Below are 16,822 nucleotides of genomic sequence, written 5' to 3' on the forward strand. Positions count from 1 at the left end.
TTCATAGTTTATTTTCTCAAATAATTATCTGTGCATTTACACACGCTTACATTTACACGTACAATTATAGAGTTTCTTTTATTTTATAAAAACAAACTACTGCAGGTACTATTCTAGAGTTTACTTCTCCCCTGACAAGGGGTCTGGGACCCCATCCATAGAGATAGTACCCTGCTCACTCCATTCTTTCTAGTGGCTCTCAGCAGTCTGTGGCTATGTATTATTACTTAGCATGGGTGCATCATGTTTTCTATAGCCATTTTGATAGAACATTTCAGGTGTTTCTAACTTTTTTGCCCAACAGTGTTGTAGCAGATATCCTTATACACATGGGAGCTTTCAGTAAATCCAGATGTTTTCTCTGTCTGCATCTTGTTGGGGATTAAATCTGTTAGGCCTCAGGCATCACATGGAAGGGTCCTGACTTGGCATGGAGGGGACCTGGGGTGGGTGCTTCTGAGGAAGGGCTTGTCAGCTCCCCTGCAGTCTCTCTGGGGCCTGGGGCCTGAGATGGTTGGACAGTGGCCAATTGGGGGCCAGAGCCCAAGTGGGTGCCGTAGGGGCAGCTCCTTCAGCACCTTGGACCACCAGCCAGAGGGGCATGTCATCTGAGGTGTGTGGGAGCAGTGGGCCCTAGGAGGGCAGAGGAGGCCCGAGGAGGCACTTGAAGGTGGCATGGGGTCCAGCAGTCAAGAAGGGCACTGTTTCAGACCAGCACATGTCCTGTTTTGGTGGGATGTAGAGATTCTGACCTGCACCCCAACCATCTTCCCACAGAGAGAAGGCCTGCCTGGTGGATGAGGACTCCCACTCTTCAGCTGGGACACTGCCGGGCCCCGGAGCCTCCCTCCCCTCCTCCTCTGGCCCAGGTCTGACATCCCCACCTTACACAGCTACTCCGATTGACCACGATTACGTCAAATGTAAAAAACCCCACCAGCAGGCGACGCCGGACGGTACAGTCCCTGTTCTCCCTACTGCCAGCCCAGGGCGGCACGCCAATCACGGGGGAGGGTGCTTCGGGTGACAATTCGCTTTGTTTTGGTGAGGGGGGTTGCTGGGTCTGGGGTGACACGGGCAATGTTGCGGCTGTTCATTAACCTCATGGCCTCACGGTGATTCTGTGCTTCCAAAACATGCTCAGGGTTGCCACCTGCTAGCCCACCTGGGGGCTGGGAAGGGGCAGGACAGGCTAAGGCACCTTGCCTCTCTGAGACTCTGTGGACTAGCTGTCGGGGTCTGCAGGCTGCCTGGAGTGGCCTCTGTGCAGTCAGCCCAGTGATGCTGGCATCGTGCCTGCATTATTACGGCATGTCCTTCTGACAGCCGCGGAAAGGCTGAGTCTGTCACCCCTGGGAGTCCAGACGGGGGTGGTGGGAATCCCCGGGGCCATGAACGAGGCCGTCCCACGTGGGATAGGGCAGGTGGCGACCTTTGAACCACATTTCTTACTAACATTAGGAGGCTCGCATGCTGACCTCATAGCTTGATTTCTTCATGTTCTCCTCACCTTTACAGCGCTAGGCTGTGATAAAGTCTTTGCTGGAATGAGCCAAATCAGTGGCCCGAGAGGGTGTTAAAGTGGAGCCCTGGCGGGGGCAGTGACAATGCCGACAGGCGCATAGGCCCTCATTCACAAGTCAATGATCGCATCAGGCTGTGGGGAAACAGGCCTTGCCCTGCCTTCCCCAAGGCGTGGGACACCCCTCCCCCATGGCATGGGGTCCCAGAGCTGGTGTGAGAGGGGTGTGAGAGCAGGGTCAGGCAAGCACTGAGGGAGAGTGGGCGGGCTGGGATTTGATGATCTGAGAGGAGAGGAGACTTGCAGCGCCCCCTCCTCGGTCCTGCTTGGCCTGCGGGGAATGTGTGGGGAGACCAGTGTAGAGCTGAGTGAGTGCGTGCTGCATGACTGCGTCACCTCCCTGTGCCCCAGAGGGCCAATTCAGTCCCACACGCAGCCTGAGCAAGGTCCTGCTCCTGCTTGCTTAACCCGAGTTCAACAGGAAAACTTCCCTGTTCCCCACCTTTTATCAATCTGCTCTGCAAGTTAGTTTCTGCCAGGTACTCCTGTGACAACTGAACCTCATGTCAGCTTTTGTGAGAAAGGAGTGCCTCTCGTGGCTGTACACAGGCCTGTGGCCGGCACCCCTCCCAGCCCTGCAGGTTCGAGCTGAGCTGGGGTTGCAGGGCCTGGGTAGCAGGAGCCCCTAGAGCTGAAAGTGGCTCCCCTGGTGTGGGCACACCCCGGGAGCAGAGAGGAAGGGAGGCAGGGAGGGGCCGTGATGCCACCTGGCACCGCTGCCCAGCTGTCCCATGCACGTGGAGCTGTAGGGAAGCAGAGCGTGGGGGGCAGGCACTGGTGTGACATGGCCTGAGTGCCAACATAATGGTTATTTGTTCTGGAAGTTTGCAGACGGAGCCATACGTACAAGCTCAAATATCATTTTAGTGGTTGTCCATTTTTCAATGATGGTAAAAAAAAATATTTTTTTCAAAGTGATTTCTGTCAATGATGTGGAACCATGGTATACCTTCACCCAGTCCCAGCCCAGTGTGCCAGGAAGCTCTGAACTAGCCCTGTTGTGCTCCACATAGGCCTGGCTGCATAGCGCTTTCAGAATTCCTGCCCTCCTCACCGCAGAAAGAAAGCAGTGTCTGCAACAGGAAAATGTTTGGGCCCTAAAATAGCCATGCTCTTAGAACGTTAAAGTGGCCCTTTCAGCCGTTATAATAGCTCCTAGGGAAAGGCCCTGGCTCTGGCCGGAGCAGTGGACTGCTCGTGTCAGGGGATATGCTGGTAGCCCCAAGGCCTGCCCACCTCTGTTCCTGCCTCCCGTGACCCAGCCAGGGCTGGCTAACTAGCCCTAGGAGGAGAACGTGTGGCCTCCCACTTTCCATACAACTCCTCAGCCTGAGGACAGCCTCCCTTGTGGTAGCATGGGGCATTAGTGTTCATTCTAGGCCATAGCTGAGCCTTTCTACAGGAAGGCTGGTGGGTGCTTCTAGCCCTGTTACCGACCAAGAGAAGCAGTTCAGGGACCCACTCGAGCTCAGACAGGGAGGCCAGGGCAGAGCAGGCCTTAGAGTCAGGGGGATCTGCATTTCAATCCCAGCCCCACTACTATCTTGCTTGGCCACCATGGGTAAGGGACTTCCCTCTGAGCCTGTTTCCTCACCTGGAGAATGGGAGTAATGTTCTTGTCATGGGTGTTAAAGGAAGGTGTGCACAAATTGTAGCCACATCCTAGACACAGTCAACCCCCGGCCACCAGAGTTGGCACAAGGGCCATGCAGCACCGCACAGCGGGAGGAGCCTGGGTCTGGGGCCAGTCATCCTTGGTTTGCACCCTGTCTCTCTCAGGCCAGTGGTGTGGCCTCAGAAGAGGGGCAGGCGGTGTCCTTGGAAGCAATAGCCCCCGAGTAGACCTGGGCCTCTGGCTTTCTGGGCCCAAGTCTCACGCACCCTGAAGCCTGTCAGAGGCTAACTTGTTACCAACTAGACAGGGAGCCAGGCATTAGGACTTCCCTTGGGGACAGTTAGGATACCCTGCCTCCGAGCTGCCCTTCTACTTTTGTATACCTGTGCTTCAAAATCAGAAATCAGCTGGGGTCAATTCTTACTTGGTGTAAATCTTCAAAAGAGATTTAGAAAAATAGCTTCACAACATTTCATAATGGCTTCTTAGTGGGACCCAGATTTGCTGTCTGGACTGGCCCCACCTGCACCCTTGTGCCATCCTACACTAGCGTTGGGAGCTTCCTACAGCCTGTCCACAGCTCTGGCTAAAAACCCTTGGTACTGGCCCTTTAGTTGCTCTGAGACTTCACCATGGTCAGGTGTGAAAGCCAGCCCTTCTCAGGGCGGCTGGGAGGGTGCCCACAGCTGACCTGAAGAGGGGCCCTTTGGCTAAGCTGAGAGAGAGACCGAGACAGAGGATGAACTAAGTCATGGCTGCCACTATTGGCAACCGTGCCTGACCCCCTGCTCCCTGGCTGCCTTATTTCTCCCTGCCATCTTGGGACTTGTCCAAAGTCCTGAAATCCTTAGCGTTAACACTTCCTGACCAGGAAAAGGAAATCACATAGGGAATACATTCTGACCCTCAAGAGGCTCCCAGTCATTGCTGTTTACACATGTTCAAACATAACATAATGAGATTTCTGAACAAATTCTATAACCCCTCTCTGGCATGGAGTATGTGAGCGTGTGTGTGAGTAACAGGGCCCCACCACACAGCAGTGTATGTTTGCTCTGGGCTGGACTCTGGGAGAGGTGCCTGGGGTCCCATTCTCACAGCTGCCCTGCGGGCTTGGCCACGTGTCCGGTTTCCCAGGAGGAAGCCGAGCTGAGGGCAATTGGGCACTCATCTAGGGCTGCCCACCGAGCCAAGGGAGAATTGGGGTCTGAGTCTCCTTCCACCCCAGGCCAGAGAAGGCTAACACTGGGAAGGTCCTGTATTTGCTGACCTGATGGAGACTGGATCTGTGTGCATTTCCCTGCTTTGCTTGTTGGAGGTGTGTCAGTAGCAGGGCCCAGGGAGCAGGGTTGTTAACAGGACACCTTGGTCCATAGCTTCGCTCAGCTCAGCCAGCCTTTGGGATGTGTGCATAGTGGCTCTGTTGGACTGCCAAGACCCTTGCTGTCTGCCTGCCATGCTCCATTGTCACCTGAGAATCTCAGAGCCACAAAGGGCCTCAGAGAGCAGAGGCTTTGCCCTGTGGTCAATCTGAGGCTGAGCCTTCTGTGGGGTTCTTCAGCCAGCCCATGGCCATGCCCATCCAGTGCCCATCAGCATTGTGCTGGGTGCGTGGAAAATCCTGGTTCCTGCTGCAGGTGCTTGGGGGAGGCAAGTGTGAAGCTGTGAATCAGCTAAGGGTCAGGGTGCAACTGAAGCCCCCCTAAGAGACCTGGCCTGGCCTTGGTGGGTGGGAGGCCTTCCTGAGGAGGCAAAGCTTAGCCAAGATCTGGGGGGGTGTCAGTGTTTACTGTGAAGGGTGGGAAGAGAGAACAAGCCGGGGGTCAGAAGAGTGGGAGCCATGGAGGCTGGTGTTCAGGGTTGCAGGATGCCCATCTGACCCCACTTACAGCACGAACAGAGCCTGCCCTGAGCCCCAGGCTGTAGGGTGTAGGCCATATGGGAGCCTAGGGTGCCCTATGCAAGCTCCCATGTAACCATCTGTCCTCACCCACCATGCTGTCACTGTTTGTGTCGTGTCCCATCTGTGCTCATCCTCGCCTGCTCACCCACACTGCCTCCACCAATATTGCCCGTGCTGCCCCTAACCCTGACCACACTCTGTTCTCCAGGCTTTGTCTTTCTGCTTGCACTGTCACGGCTCGCTTCAGGGGACAGCGCAGACCGCATGCTTAGTCCTCAGTCCGGCTCCCTGCTCCCCCTGTGACCAGGAGCTCCTCCACATCTGCTGGTCCTGTGACTTGGAGAGTGTGTGTTTGATGTGCTTGGCTTCTACCCACAGTCCATGTTCTCAGTTCTGGCCAGATGCAGTGGTGGCCTCCTCCCACCGCCTGTCTGCCTGGCAGGTGGCTTAGTCCTATATTTCCATTGCTTTGCTCTTTCCGGCTTTAAAAACGTAACAAAGGCGACAGACTCTAAGATACCAAGCTATCTTCACAAGGACAAGTGTGTAAAAATGCACATCGTGCACAGTAGCCAAGATGCTCTGAGGTGGGCCCTCAGAGCCCTGTGTGCAGTGCGCGGTGTCCAGGCTCAGGGCAGGGGGCTGCGTGTGGCATCAGTCTGCGCCAGCCTCCCTTCCCAGGGCGAGGGAGAAGTCAGCTCACGGTGGGCAAGCTACATTCCATGAACAGACGTTTTCAACGTGGGAGAGGCTCAGAGTGGAGCTTAGGTGGCCATGCATGTGCCCCTGCAGGGGGTGGGGGGGGGCAGGGGGACTGATGTTGGGGCAGGGAGGGAGACTGTCAGAGGGCAGAGCCAGTCACCTTTGTTCTCTTCTCCATTCTTACCTTCCAAGAAACCTCTCCAGGCTGAAGCTGGTCATGGCATATGTTGAGTGCCTGCTGTGTACTGGGCATGGAACAGAGCCCCATGAGGAAAGCCAGGAGGGGGGCACCCTGATCCCTGCTGCCTGGTTGGGTCTATGTATCCCTAGGTGGTGTCCTGGGGCAGTGGTTGGTGCCAAGAGGGAGTCCCATGAGCTGGCTGTGGGGCCTAGTGGGTTGGGAGGACTTCCTGAAGGAGATAGCCCTCCAGAGAAGCCTGCAGGGCCATTTCAGGTGAGGGACAGTGGGAGCAAAGACATGGAGGTTGGAGAGCCCTACCATGTTTGGATACTGAGGTGATTGGGGTGGGAGGAAGAGAGACCTTGCAGGGAGAGAGCTTGGGAAAACCAGCTTGGGAAACCAGCTGGTCCGAGATAGGGGCACAAGGACTCTTTGCTCTAGGCACAGTGTGACAGAGTGATGCATGGTGAGGGTCACATGGTGAGCAGTGCACACAAGGCCAAGTCTTCTCCCAACTCTGAGCATGGGGGGCCCAGAGGGGTGGCACTGCTGTCTGACCACTGGCCGCAGTGATACTCTTGTGCCCGCCTGCTGCCTCTGTGTGTCTGCCTCTTTTTCAGGGGTCCTCGTGTATCTGGTATCTCTCTTCTCTTGGGTGTCTGTCCAGGCTCCTTGGCCTGCCAGAGGGCCCCCCTCCCACACAGCTAGCCTAGTTTCCGATGGATGTGTTCTTTCCTGGTGGTCATCAGGGACCCACTGGGGCAGAGTTAGTCCGTTTGAGAGATTTGTCAAAATATTGATTCCACTCAAGTTTACTGTTCTTAGAAACCTGTTGCTTTCTACTTGGCAGAGCATTTGTGATCTTTTCATAGTTCACTAGTCAAAGTTGCTGCAGATTTTGATGGTATAACCATGCCTTTTCCCACAAACTTTCATTGAACTGAGCTGATGGAATAAATGGCTGTGAGCTGTTTCTAGTCTTAACTGCTGGAGCAAGTGGAGAAAATGTACTAGGAAACATGTGTCTTGTAAGCAAAGAGCTCTTTTAGGTTGGCCTGGAAATCCTGAGAATGTTCAAGGGATTTGAACTGAGTCAAACTTGAACCAAAAAATCCTCAGAATGCAGTCTGCTCTCACACTCAATGGAACGGACAGCCTCTTTGTCACCAAGCCAGATCTCTTTCCCTCTGTGTCCCCAGCTGCCGTTCCTTTGCAGTTGGCTCTGCAGGTCCCACCTCAGAAGTGAAGGGTGTCATCAGCAGTTGGCTGGCAGATGAACATCCCTCTAAGGATTCCAGGGAGGGGCTAGGGTGGCCTAGAGGCAGAGATGTGGAACATATCAGTGATTAACAGTAAGAGAGGGAAATATTTATAATTTTGCCACAAATATTAATTAGTGTGAACAGGTTTTGTGTGGGCAGACTTTTAAAAGAACATTCTGAAGAAGAGCAGAGCCAGCCTGTCCAGTCTGTCCACTAGTGTGTCTTCTTTCCTGTTGATCTCTAGGCAGCTCCTTAAGGAAATCAGGATCCTGGGCTGTGGGCAGTCCCTGGGGTCCCATTTTAGGTACGTGCTTACCTGGAAGTCCCTCTCCACCCAGTCCTGTAGGAAGCCTGGCTCTTCAGCTGAGTCAGGCTCTCCTATGCAGAAGAGCTTTCCATCTGTCTCCTGCTCTGGCTCAGGACCAGGAGGCCAGGAAAACCCCCAGCCCAGGCCAATCTGCAGGACCTCCAGGTGGTGGCAGAGGCAGGAAGGCAGCCAGTTTTGCTCGCCTCTGCTCTCCCCTTCTGGCTCTGCTCCAGCAGGCAGGTGAGAGGGGGGAGGGCCACTGCCCCGCGGCTTGGCAGCCTTTGCCTGCCAAGCCCCAGCAGCCCCACCTGGTTATTCTCTGAGCATCAGCACAGGCCAGCACCCTGGGGGTGTCCTGTGGTGCCCAGAGGATGGGGAGGAAGCACCCCAGGCCATTAATGCACACTTACACAAAGCCGGATGTCAGCTCATTTGGACCCTTGGCCCACAGTGTCCCAGAAAAGGAATGTGATATCCATAGACCACTTTGAGGAAAAGGTGGGACTATAGCCAGGCCTGGAGGGAAGCTGTGTGCTCTTTAAGCCAGAAGTGCCTCCCCGCCCCCACAGACACCTATGGGCTCCCCATGCCCCTTTCTCAGGGCACAGTGCTAGCATCCATGCCATGCACAGTGCGGCTTGAGCCTGTGCTGAATTGGGCTGGCCAGGAGGCAGGCAGGACATACTCAGGGTGGTTTGGGCCTTGCCCAGAGGCATCGTCTGCCCAGTGATAGTCATTCTTTAAGAGTTTTTCATTCCTCTGGTGATGTAAAAGAAATGAACTTAGTTTTCTTTTAATCTGACTTGCTTCTTGGTGTAAGACCTTGGTGTAGGCCGCTTCCTAGTATTCAAAATCAGGATGATTTTAAATAGCTTTGTGCCAACCCTCTCCGAGAGGATTGAAGAGAAACTTGGCCCTGGGCTCTCATTTGTAGTGATGTGCTTGTCCTCTGTTTCCCAGACACGTACCTCTCTCAGGCAGCGGTGGGCAGGAACCTTGGCAAGCACCCCCCACCCTCTTGCTTTACAGGTCTGGTAAGGAGGGGGTCCCAGCTCCAGCCAGGGCACCTCAGTGTGCAGAGCTCCCGCCTCTCCAGCTCTGACCCAGCAGCCCGCCTGCAGGGGGCGCCACCTGACGGTGGTGGTGGGGGTGCGGCTTCCATTCCCTGTCACTTCCCTCCAGCATCGGCCTTCCTCAGGGGTCCTTAGGTGCTCTCGATCACCCCTGGGACGAGGGCTTGTCTAGAATCACCATGGTGTCCCCCAGGGCTGATGTTAGGGGTGGGCTGTTCTGGGTTCTCGTGCGTATGTCTGAGAGCCTCAAAACGGGAGGCCTGGTCGCAGTCCCTCAGCTTACATGTGTCCTGCTCCTTGGCTGTGGCTGTTGTTGCTGTGGGTGTTGTTTTTAAAGTCTCAGCAGAGGCCCCACCTGCTGATTTTTGCTCCCGGGGGAGCAGCCCCCTGTGAAGCCTGATGCTACTCTGTCTTGCCCACGCCACTCTTAGGGCAGTCTGCTGCCTTCCCTGCTCGCTCCGGTGCATTAGAGGTTCCCTCAGGAGGCAGCATCAAGAGGGTATTAGCATGTTGGGAGTAAATATCCACTTGCTTAAGCCAATTCGTGGTTTTTGTAATAATCACAACTGGGATTCCAGCAAATTAGTGATTCTTTAGGCCCAAAGCCCAACAGCTTGTGAGTGCATGAGCTCATCAGGCAGCGTGCCAGTTCTCGTGAGACCCTCCCGTCTAGGCTCGCTTCCCAGATGCTTGCCACACGATGTGCTGCTCAGCCGTGCAGTGACTACAGCTGCTCTGGATGCTGGCGAGAAGCGCCTGCCCTGGCCTGACTTTCAGAAGGACTTCTTCACTGCAGGAGCGTGGCCTGCCATCTTGTCCGAGCCATGGTGTTCTCTTTGTCGGGGCCAGAGCAAATGCTGCAGGGCGGGATGGGTCACTGGGCTGCCACGCCTGCGTGCCAGGCACTAGGCCAGGCCCCTGTGGGGATCCTATTTGTGTGTTGGGGACAGAGCAGGGAGAGCAGTGATAAATATGTTGGGAGACCTGGAGCAGCCCAAGTGGCAGATCTGGAATGTGGGTCTGAGACTCCTGGGTCCTGAGCTCCTGCAAGTGACCCTGTGTGGGCTCCGGAGCCAAGGGTCTCCTTCCCACAGAGACGGCAAATGGGCTGTCCCTGCAATTTCTCTCGGAGAAGTGATCCCCTCACACTGGGGACTTGGGTTTGGGACCCTCAGGAGGGCTGCAGGCCTGCCAGGAATCCCCATTTGGTGCTCATAGAGCCTTGGGGTCTGGCTTTGCAGGTCAGGGAAGAGCCCCTCACTGAGTGTGAGACAGAGGGGTCCAGCCAGGTCCCTGCTCCCGCATTAGTGAGACACAGAGCTTCTGTGTTGGGTGCTGAAGGGTCTCATATACACTTCTACTGCCCATAGGCAGCTAAGGAGGAAGGGCTATGGCAGGCACTGTGAGGCTGCCTGACAGGTCGCTGTCTCCAAACCCTGGTCTCTGATCAGACATGGGTGAAGGGGGTGGAGCAGCAGAGCTGCCTTTGGAAGCACAGGCCTGATTCCATGTTTCTCTGTGCAGGCAGGACCACTTTGGACAACGCTGTCATGTCAATAAGAAGCGATTACCACCCCATCCACATGATGCTGCTCAGGTGTGATCTGCAGCCTGGCATATGCAGAACCCTTTGCCCATTCAGAACAAAATCTCTAACGTCAAGTTTGAGACATTACTGGAAAAAAAAATCAATCCAGGTTCTCTGAAATAATAATACTGATAATCAAGGTGATATTTTGTCAACACTTACGGTGTATCAGGCCGTTTCAAGCACTTTCCATGTATTAACGTATCTAATCCTCATAACAATTCTACAAAGTGGGCATTTGTATATCTCGCAGTTTTACACAGGAGGAAACTAAAATGTAAAGAAATTATGGCAATTGCATAGGCTCTCCAACCTAAAAAGTGACTGAGCAGGATTTGAACTGAGGCAGCCTGGCTCTCCCAGAGTCCAGGACTTTGATTTTGTTGAAACAACTTCACGTTTTGTTGCAAGTTTTTTGCCCACCAGCCTGCTCACTTCTGCCCTCCTAGGGGGCCCCCAGTATTTGAGTTAGTTGAGCAAAGGATTGGAGGGTCCTGGGGGCCATGTCTGCCTCTCTCCCTGTGTCCCCAGATGCTGGTATACCATTGACCTCTCTGAGAGGATATGTAGTTGCAACTCATAGGTGGGCAAGGGCTTAACCTGTTCAAGGTCACACAACTAGGGAGTGGCATGAGAGGGACTTGAACTTGGCTCTCTTGATTCCTATTTCACTGAGCTTCCTCTTTCAGATACACAAAGTTGGAGACAAAGTTTTATTTTTTAAAGTTGTGTTTTGTCTTTTATTATTGGTTTATTATTTATATCTCTTTAAAAATGACTGCCTGGACGCCTGGGTGGCTCAGTTGGTTAAGCGACTGCCTTCGGCTCAGGTCATGATCCTGGAGTCCCCGGATCGAGTCCCGCATCAGGCTCCCTGCTCAGCAGGGAGTCTGCTTCTCCCTCTGACCCTCCCCCCTCTCATGTGCTCTCTCTCTCCTCTCATCCTCTCTCTCAAATAAATAAATAAAATCTTTAAAAAATAATAATAAAATAAAATAAAATAAAAATGACTGCCTTAGGCTTAACAATATATACATGTGTAAGTGATCATAGTCCACCTTCAAGTGATATTATACTACTCAGGTGCACTGAAGGAAACTCCCATTTCTTGTACCCTTGTTTTCATTCCTTTTACTTTTACATAAACTATAAACTCACAATAGGCTGCCACTAGTTTTGATTTAGACAGTAGACAGGAATATTTTAGAGGAACTACATGTGAGGAAAAAGAATGTCTTTTCTATTGTTACTTTAACCATTTCTGAGGAACTTCATTTCTTTATGTTGATCCAGATTTCTGTCTGGTTTCAATTCATTCTACCTGAAGAACTTTCTTTAACATTCCTTGTAACTCAGATTTCATGGTAAGGATTCCTCTCAGCTTTTGTTTGTCTGAAAAAGTCTTTATTTCTCCTGCATTTTTGAGATATTTTCACTGGATATAGAATTTGGGATTGATTTTTTTTTTTTTTTTTTTTTAATTTAAGTCGTCTCAACACCCCACATGCGGCTTGAACTCACAAGCCTGAGACCAAGAGTCACATGCTCTTCTGACTGAGCCAGCCAGGTGCCCCTGGGGTTGACTTTTTTTTTTTTTCTTTCAGCACTTTAAAGATGTTGTCTGGGGCACCTGGGTGGCTCAGTTGGTTAAGCGACTACCTTCGGCTCAGGTCATGATCCTGGAGTCCCTGGATCGAGTCCCGCATCGGGCTCCCTCCTCGGCAGGGAGTCTGCTTCGTCCTCTGACCCTATCCCCTCTCATGTGTTCTCTCTCTCTCATTCTCTCTCTCTCAAATAAATAAATAAAATCTTTAAAAAAAAAAAAAAAGATGTCTGACTTGCATGGTTTCTGATGAGAAGTATGCTGTAGTTCTTAACGTTGTTCCTCTATATATGATGTGTCTTTCTCTGCCTTCGAGATTTCCTCTCTGTCTTTGGTTTTCAGCAGTTTGAATATGAGACCTCTAGGTGTGGTTTGTTGTTGATGTTTTTGTTTGTTTGCTTTTTAAATATGTGTGGAGGAGTCTTTGCCCTGCTTGGTGTTCTCTGAGATTCTTAGTGATTTGATGTCTTTCATTACTTTTGGAAAATTCTCAGTCATTATCTCTTTAAATATTTATGCAGACATGTGTCCGTCCCATTTCCCTCCAGGATTCTGATTAGTATGTTAGATCACTTGGGTGCTCTTGGCTGCTCTGTTCTGATTTCCCCCCGACTCTCCCTCTTCAGTTTGGATGATTTCTACTGCTCTGTCTTCAAGTTTTGGTTATTTTTCCCCTCAACTGTGTCAGGTATGCTGAGAAGCTTGACAAAGGCATTCTTCGTCTCTGCTGTTGTGTCTTTTATTTACAGCATCTTTATTTGACTCTTGCTCATAGTTTCCATCTCACTCCCCAAACTCCCCCTCTCTTCATGCATGTGTCCACCTTTTCTACCAGAACCTTTAACATACTAATCACATTTATAAATCATATTCATCTTAGTTGTTTTTTTTAAAGTATATTTATTTAGTAATCTCTACACCTGATGTGGGGCTTGAACTCAACCCCAAAATCAAGAGTTGCATGCTCTTCCAACTGAGCCAGCTAGGTGACCCTGACCTTAGTTACTTTTCAATTTCTCATCAGGTAGTTCCAACATCTGGGTCACCTCTGAGCCTAGTTCTGTTGATAATTTTCTCTTTTGACAATGTTCTTTTGTGTGTGTGTGCCTCATTTTTATATTGAATATCAGATATTATGTGTAGGACAGAAGAAACTGAAATAAGTTGTATTTATGCCTGGAATGGGCTTCTCGCTCCTGTTTCTAGGCTGTTAGGAGGGGGAGTTAGGCTAGTCAGAAGTTGAGCTGGGGTTGGGTTTTTTTGTTTTTAGTGTACCACTGGTTTCCAATGTCCATGATCTTACCTTATGCTTACAGCAGAGCTGATTTGCCAGAACGTTTTCTCAATGTTCCATCCCCACCTTCAGCCTTAGGCCTTTTGTGTACACCTCAGGGAGGGTCTCTCTCCATGTTTTTGCCCCTTTTCCTGTGGTAGACTGCTTTGCCTGTTACTTGTGCTTGCTAGGCTGGCATAGGGGCAAGGCTGGTTCTCTGTTGTCTCTGTCCAGCCTCAGACTTAGGCAGACTGTGTCCCTGCATCTCAGGAGTGGGGCTTTTCTTCCCCTAGTGAAGGGAGACCTCAGATGTTTGGGCCCTAAATGGTATTTCCTGCCCCTCCCTCGGGAGGTGTTTCTTTTCCCTTCTCACAGCTGCAGTGGGTCCTCACCTGTACCCTGGAGGCAACAAGATTTGCTCTCTCTCCCCGGCTGGCTTAAGGGTTTTGTTCTCCAGGGCCAAAAGGTCCCATCAGCACTTCCTTCCTTTCCTGTAGCAACAAACACGCCTCCTCTCCAGGCGTGCACCGCCGGAAGGTTTCCTTCAGTCTCTCTTCCTGCACTGCCCCTCATCTTTCTCATGAGCACATGTGGAGGTCCGAGGAGAGGAGCAAACACGTGGGTAGCAACCTCCCTTGTGTCTGTGTCTCCCAGGGATTGCGGCTCTCACTCTAGACTGCACTTGGCCTATAGCAACCAGCTAAAAATGTCTGCAGGACTCTGACCTGCTTCAGTTGTTTATGCCTCTTGTCTCTGTGTGGTAGAAAAGCTATAGAATGGTGTACTACTGTGCATCTCTTTCCAGCTCTACCTTCAGCAAGATCATGTTGGTTGGTAGCCTGAAATTGGCCATGGTGGGAGTATTTACACCACAGGAATGAGTAAATGCTACAAACGCGGGTTTCCTCCCCACCCTGAGAGCCAGTTGTTAACCATTTACCAGAACCCCACCATTTGGGGAAACCCCACAAGGTTGACCGTGAAGATTGGTGCCTTTGGTGAGTGGCTTAGTGGCCTCCGGCACGGGTCGGGCTCAGCAGGGTCATAGTGGCTGTGCTCAGACCATCTGCTCTGCAGGGCAGTCACCAGGACACTCACCCTGGGGAGGCCTCTCCATGTTGGAGCTGGTGTAGATTCATGCTGCTGCCCTCTCTCCCTCCTTTTCCCTTCAGAGCGCAGCCAGGACAGCACGGCCGTGGCACTCTCAGACTCCAGCTCAACGCAGGACTTCTTTAATGAGCCTGCCAGCTCATTGGAGGGCTCCCGGAAGCTCTACATGGAGAAGAAGCTGCCTGTTCCCAGTTCCCAAGCAGGACCGACTGGTAAAGACCTTCAGGGGGCCACAGAGGAAAGAGGTATGAAGACATAGCTCTGAGCGTTAGAACTGCTTTGGTGACGTGTGCCAGGCTAGGCAGTCTGAAGAACATGGGCTCCTGAGTGGCCCAGGCTGGGCCTGGCTCCTGTTCTCCCTCCTCCACCTGCTGCTCTGGGACCTCAGTTGGGCAAGTTACGCATCTCTCTGGGCCTCTGTGCTCCCTGTAGGGTGGGAGCGATCCCGAGGCTCACTCCGGGGGTTGTGAGGATGAAACGAGGCGGCTCAGGAAGGTGCTCGCATGATGCCTGGAGTACAATGTGCACTCAGTGACACTTGTCGTTGTTGTGACCCCCGTGGCCCAGTGTGGGAAAGCCACGTCCGTGACGTGAGTGCCGTATTTTTTTTTCTTGCTACACAGTTATTAAAAAAGTCTTTGGATCCTAAATGTCACCAATGTGTTTTCTTTTTAGTCTGAATTACATCAGGCCTTTAGGAAAAAGTGCCCCCTTTTTTGGGCAGGGGGCCCTGATCCAACCCCGGGGCATGCCCAGCTCTCATGGGGCCCCCAGGCCCCCTTTGTGGAAACCAGTGGGCAGAGCCCCACGCCCAGCTCGCAGGAGAGCTCGGGCAGGCTGCATGTCCGCGGTGCCGCTCTAGGGCTGCGGCTGGGCGGCTGGCCATGGGTTTTGAGAGCTCTCCCACCCTGGCCAGGGTTTGCCAAACAATAACAACAACAACAACAACCCAGACCCATGCTCAGCAGCCCTGTGCCAGGCGCTGTTTGAACTCCTTTTGTCCTCCCAGCCAACCTAGGAAACAGCCCTGCAGCTCTTCCCATGTTACAGGTGAGGAACCTGAGATTCAGAGAGGGGCGGGAATTTGCCCAGGGTTAGTCTTCACTCTAAACCTCTGCCCCATTCCCCCTCTCTGGGTGGGCTGGGAGGGGCAGCTAGGGTTGGCAATGACCCCTCCCTAGGATGTGTCTGCACAGGCCCTGGCTGGGAGAGACGAGGCTCAGGGGTTCACGTGTAGATGTGGCCAGAGCCCTTCATGCTGGCAATGGCCTATCCCAGCCCTGTGTTCCTCGCCTGCCTCCCCTAGCTGGCCTTAGCAGCTGGTGAGGCTGCATGGCCTGCAGGTTGGCACAGGTGCCCTCATTAGGGTCAGGTAAGAGGACACGGAAGGTGAGGCCAGTGCCCCACTTTCCCACTAGGCATTTTTTATGCTGTCCCAAACCGATGTTGACATTCTACAACTGACATAAACACGCTGCAGGGAGTTTGGAAGGGAAAGGAAAAAGTTACCAATAGTGCCCACGCTCTAACACAGCGACTCTTGTTCATTTCCAGTCTTACCAATAAGATCATTTTAACTCTTGGACAGGTGGGGCCTGTTGTCTGTGCTCCGTGGGCCATCCAGCAGTGAACTGCTGTGGGTGCTGTTGTGTTGTCACAGGCCTCTCTCCACTGTGCTTGGGGAAGTGGGGGATGGAGGCTGGGGTGCTAAGCCAAGAGAGGGTCGGGTGTGGTCTGGCCCGGGCTGGACTGGACCTTCCAGACACACAAGGGGCATCCCACCCCTGCCCTTCTTCCATTCAGAGCCAGTGGTTTAAGCGGACAGTGTGGGGGCTTGCCACCGGTAAAGAAAGTTCAAGTAGAACCAGAGTCACCGCAGTAGCTGGTGGGCTTGAAGGGAAGCATCTTACTTCTGTGGATGCATCTCTCTGCTCTAAGCCCAGCTTTTCCTCGTAACCACAGTGAAGTTGGTGAACTTCCTGTCGGGAGTGTAGGTGCAGCAGGGAATGTGTTCTGAGCCCGCACCAGGCAGACAGCACAGGGAGCAGTGGGTTCCTCTAGGCCTGGCTCTGGTCAGTGGTGGTCTCTGACACCCCCTCCTCCGGGCTCCCAAGGGGTGGGAACCCTGGCCACCAGAACTCCCGCAGCTTTCGGCCCCCTGCAGAAAACCAGGATGTGGTTCTGGGCCAGGGTTGGCTGTGTGCCCCTAGTGTGCTCCACACCCCAGCCCTTCAGGTGCACCCTTGTGGGTGGCCCTGCCACCAGCCCGCTGCTTCTGTCACGGTCAGTGGCACAGGGCTCACTCACAAATTTCATGGGCATTGTTGAGCTGCAGGGCGTAATGGAACCCAAGTCTGTGCCAGGCCGCGGGTGCCAAGGGGAAGTAAGATCGGCTCTGACAGCCGTGCCCTTCCAGGTGCCCTCTGTCCCACGGCGTCCAGTGGGCGCCGGCTCCCGAGGACTCGTCTCCCCTCTACTTCTCCACTCTGGTTTTTGACAGGCGCCTCCAGGAAGGAGGTTTCTCCACAGGTGACTGTTACAGCTAGTTGAAGCTCACCTTCTTAGGGGTCAGAGCTTCAAAAAAATGTATATAATGTGAATGTAGCCACAGTAAAGGTTTATT

The 16,822-nt window shown here is 52.9% G+C and overlaps 1 protein-coding gene across 3 annotated transcripts in view; it reads left to right on the plus strand.

Annotated features, from left to right (window-relative positions):
* CABIN1 (calcineurin binding protein 1) overlaps positions 1 to 16,822 on the plus strand; it is a 155,960-nt gene that overhangs the window by 74,780 nt on the left and 64,358 nt on the right. For all 3 annotated transcript variants that reach the window (XM_045887216.3, XM_064578077.1, XM_064578076.1), the window contains 2 exons: positions 778 to 956; positions 14,262 to 14,444. In XM_045887216.3, coding sequence (XP_045743172.1) covers positions 778 to 956; positions 14,262 to 14,444 — 362 coding nt within the window. The remainder of the gene's footprint in view (positions 1 to 777; positions 957 to 14,261; positions 14,445 to 16,822) is intronic.

This window comes from Mirounga angustirostris, unplaced genomic scaffold, assembly GCF_029215605.1.
Source record: "Mirounga angustirostris isolate CCGP_5_RB_7025 unplaced genomic scaffold, mMirAng1.0.hap1 SCAF_14, whole genome shotgun sequence".
NCBI lineage: Eukaryota > Metazoa > Chordata > Mammalia > Carnivora > Phocidae > Mirounga > Mirounga angustirostris.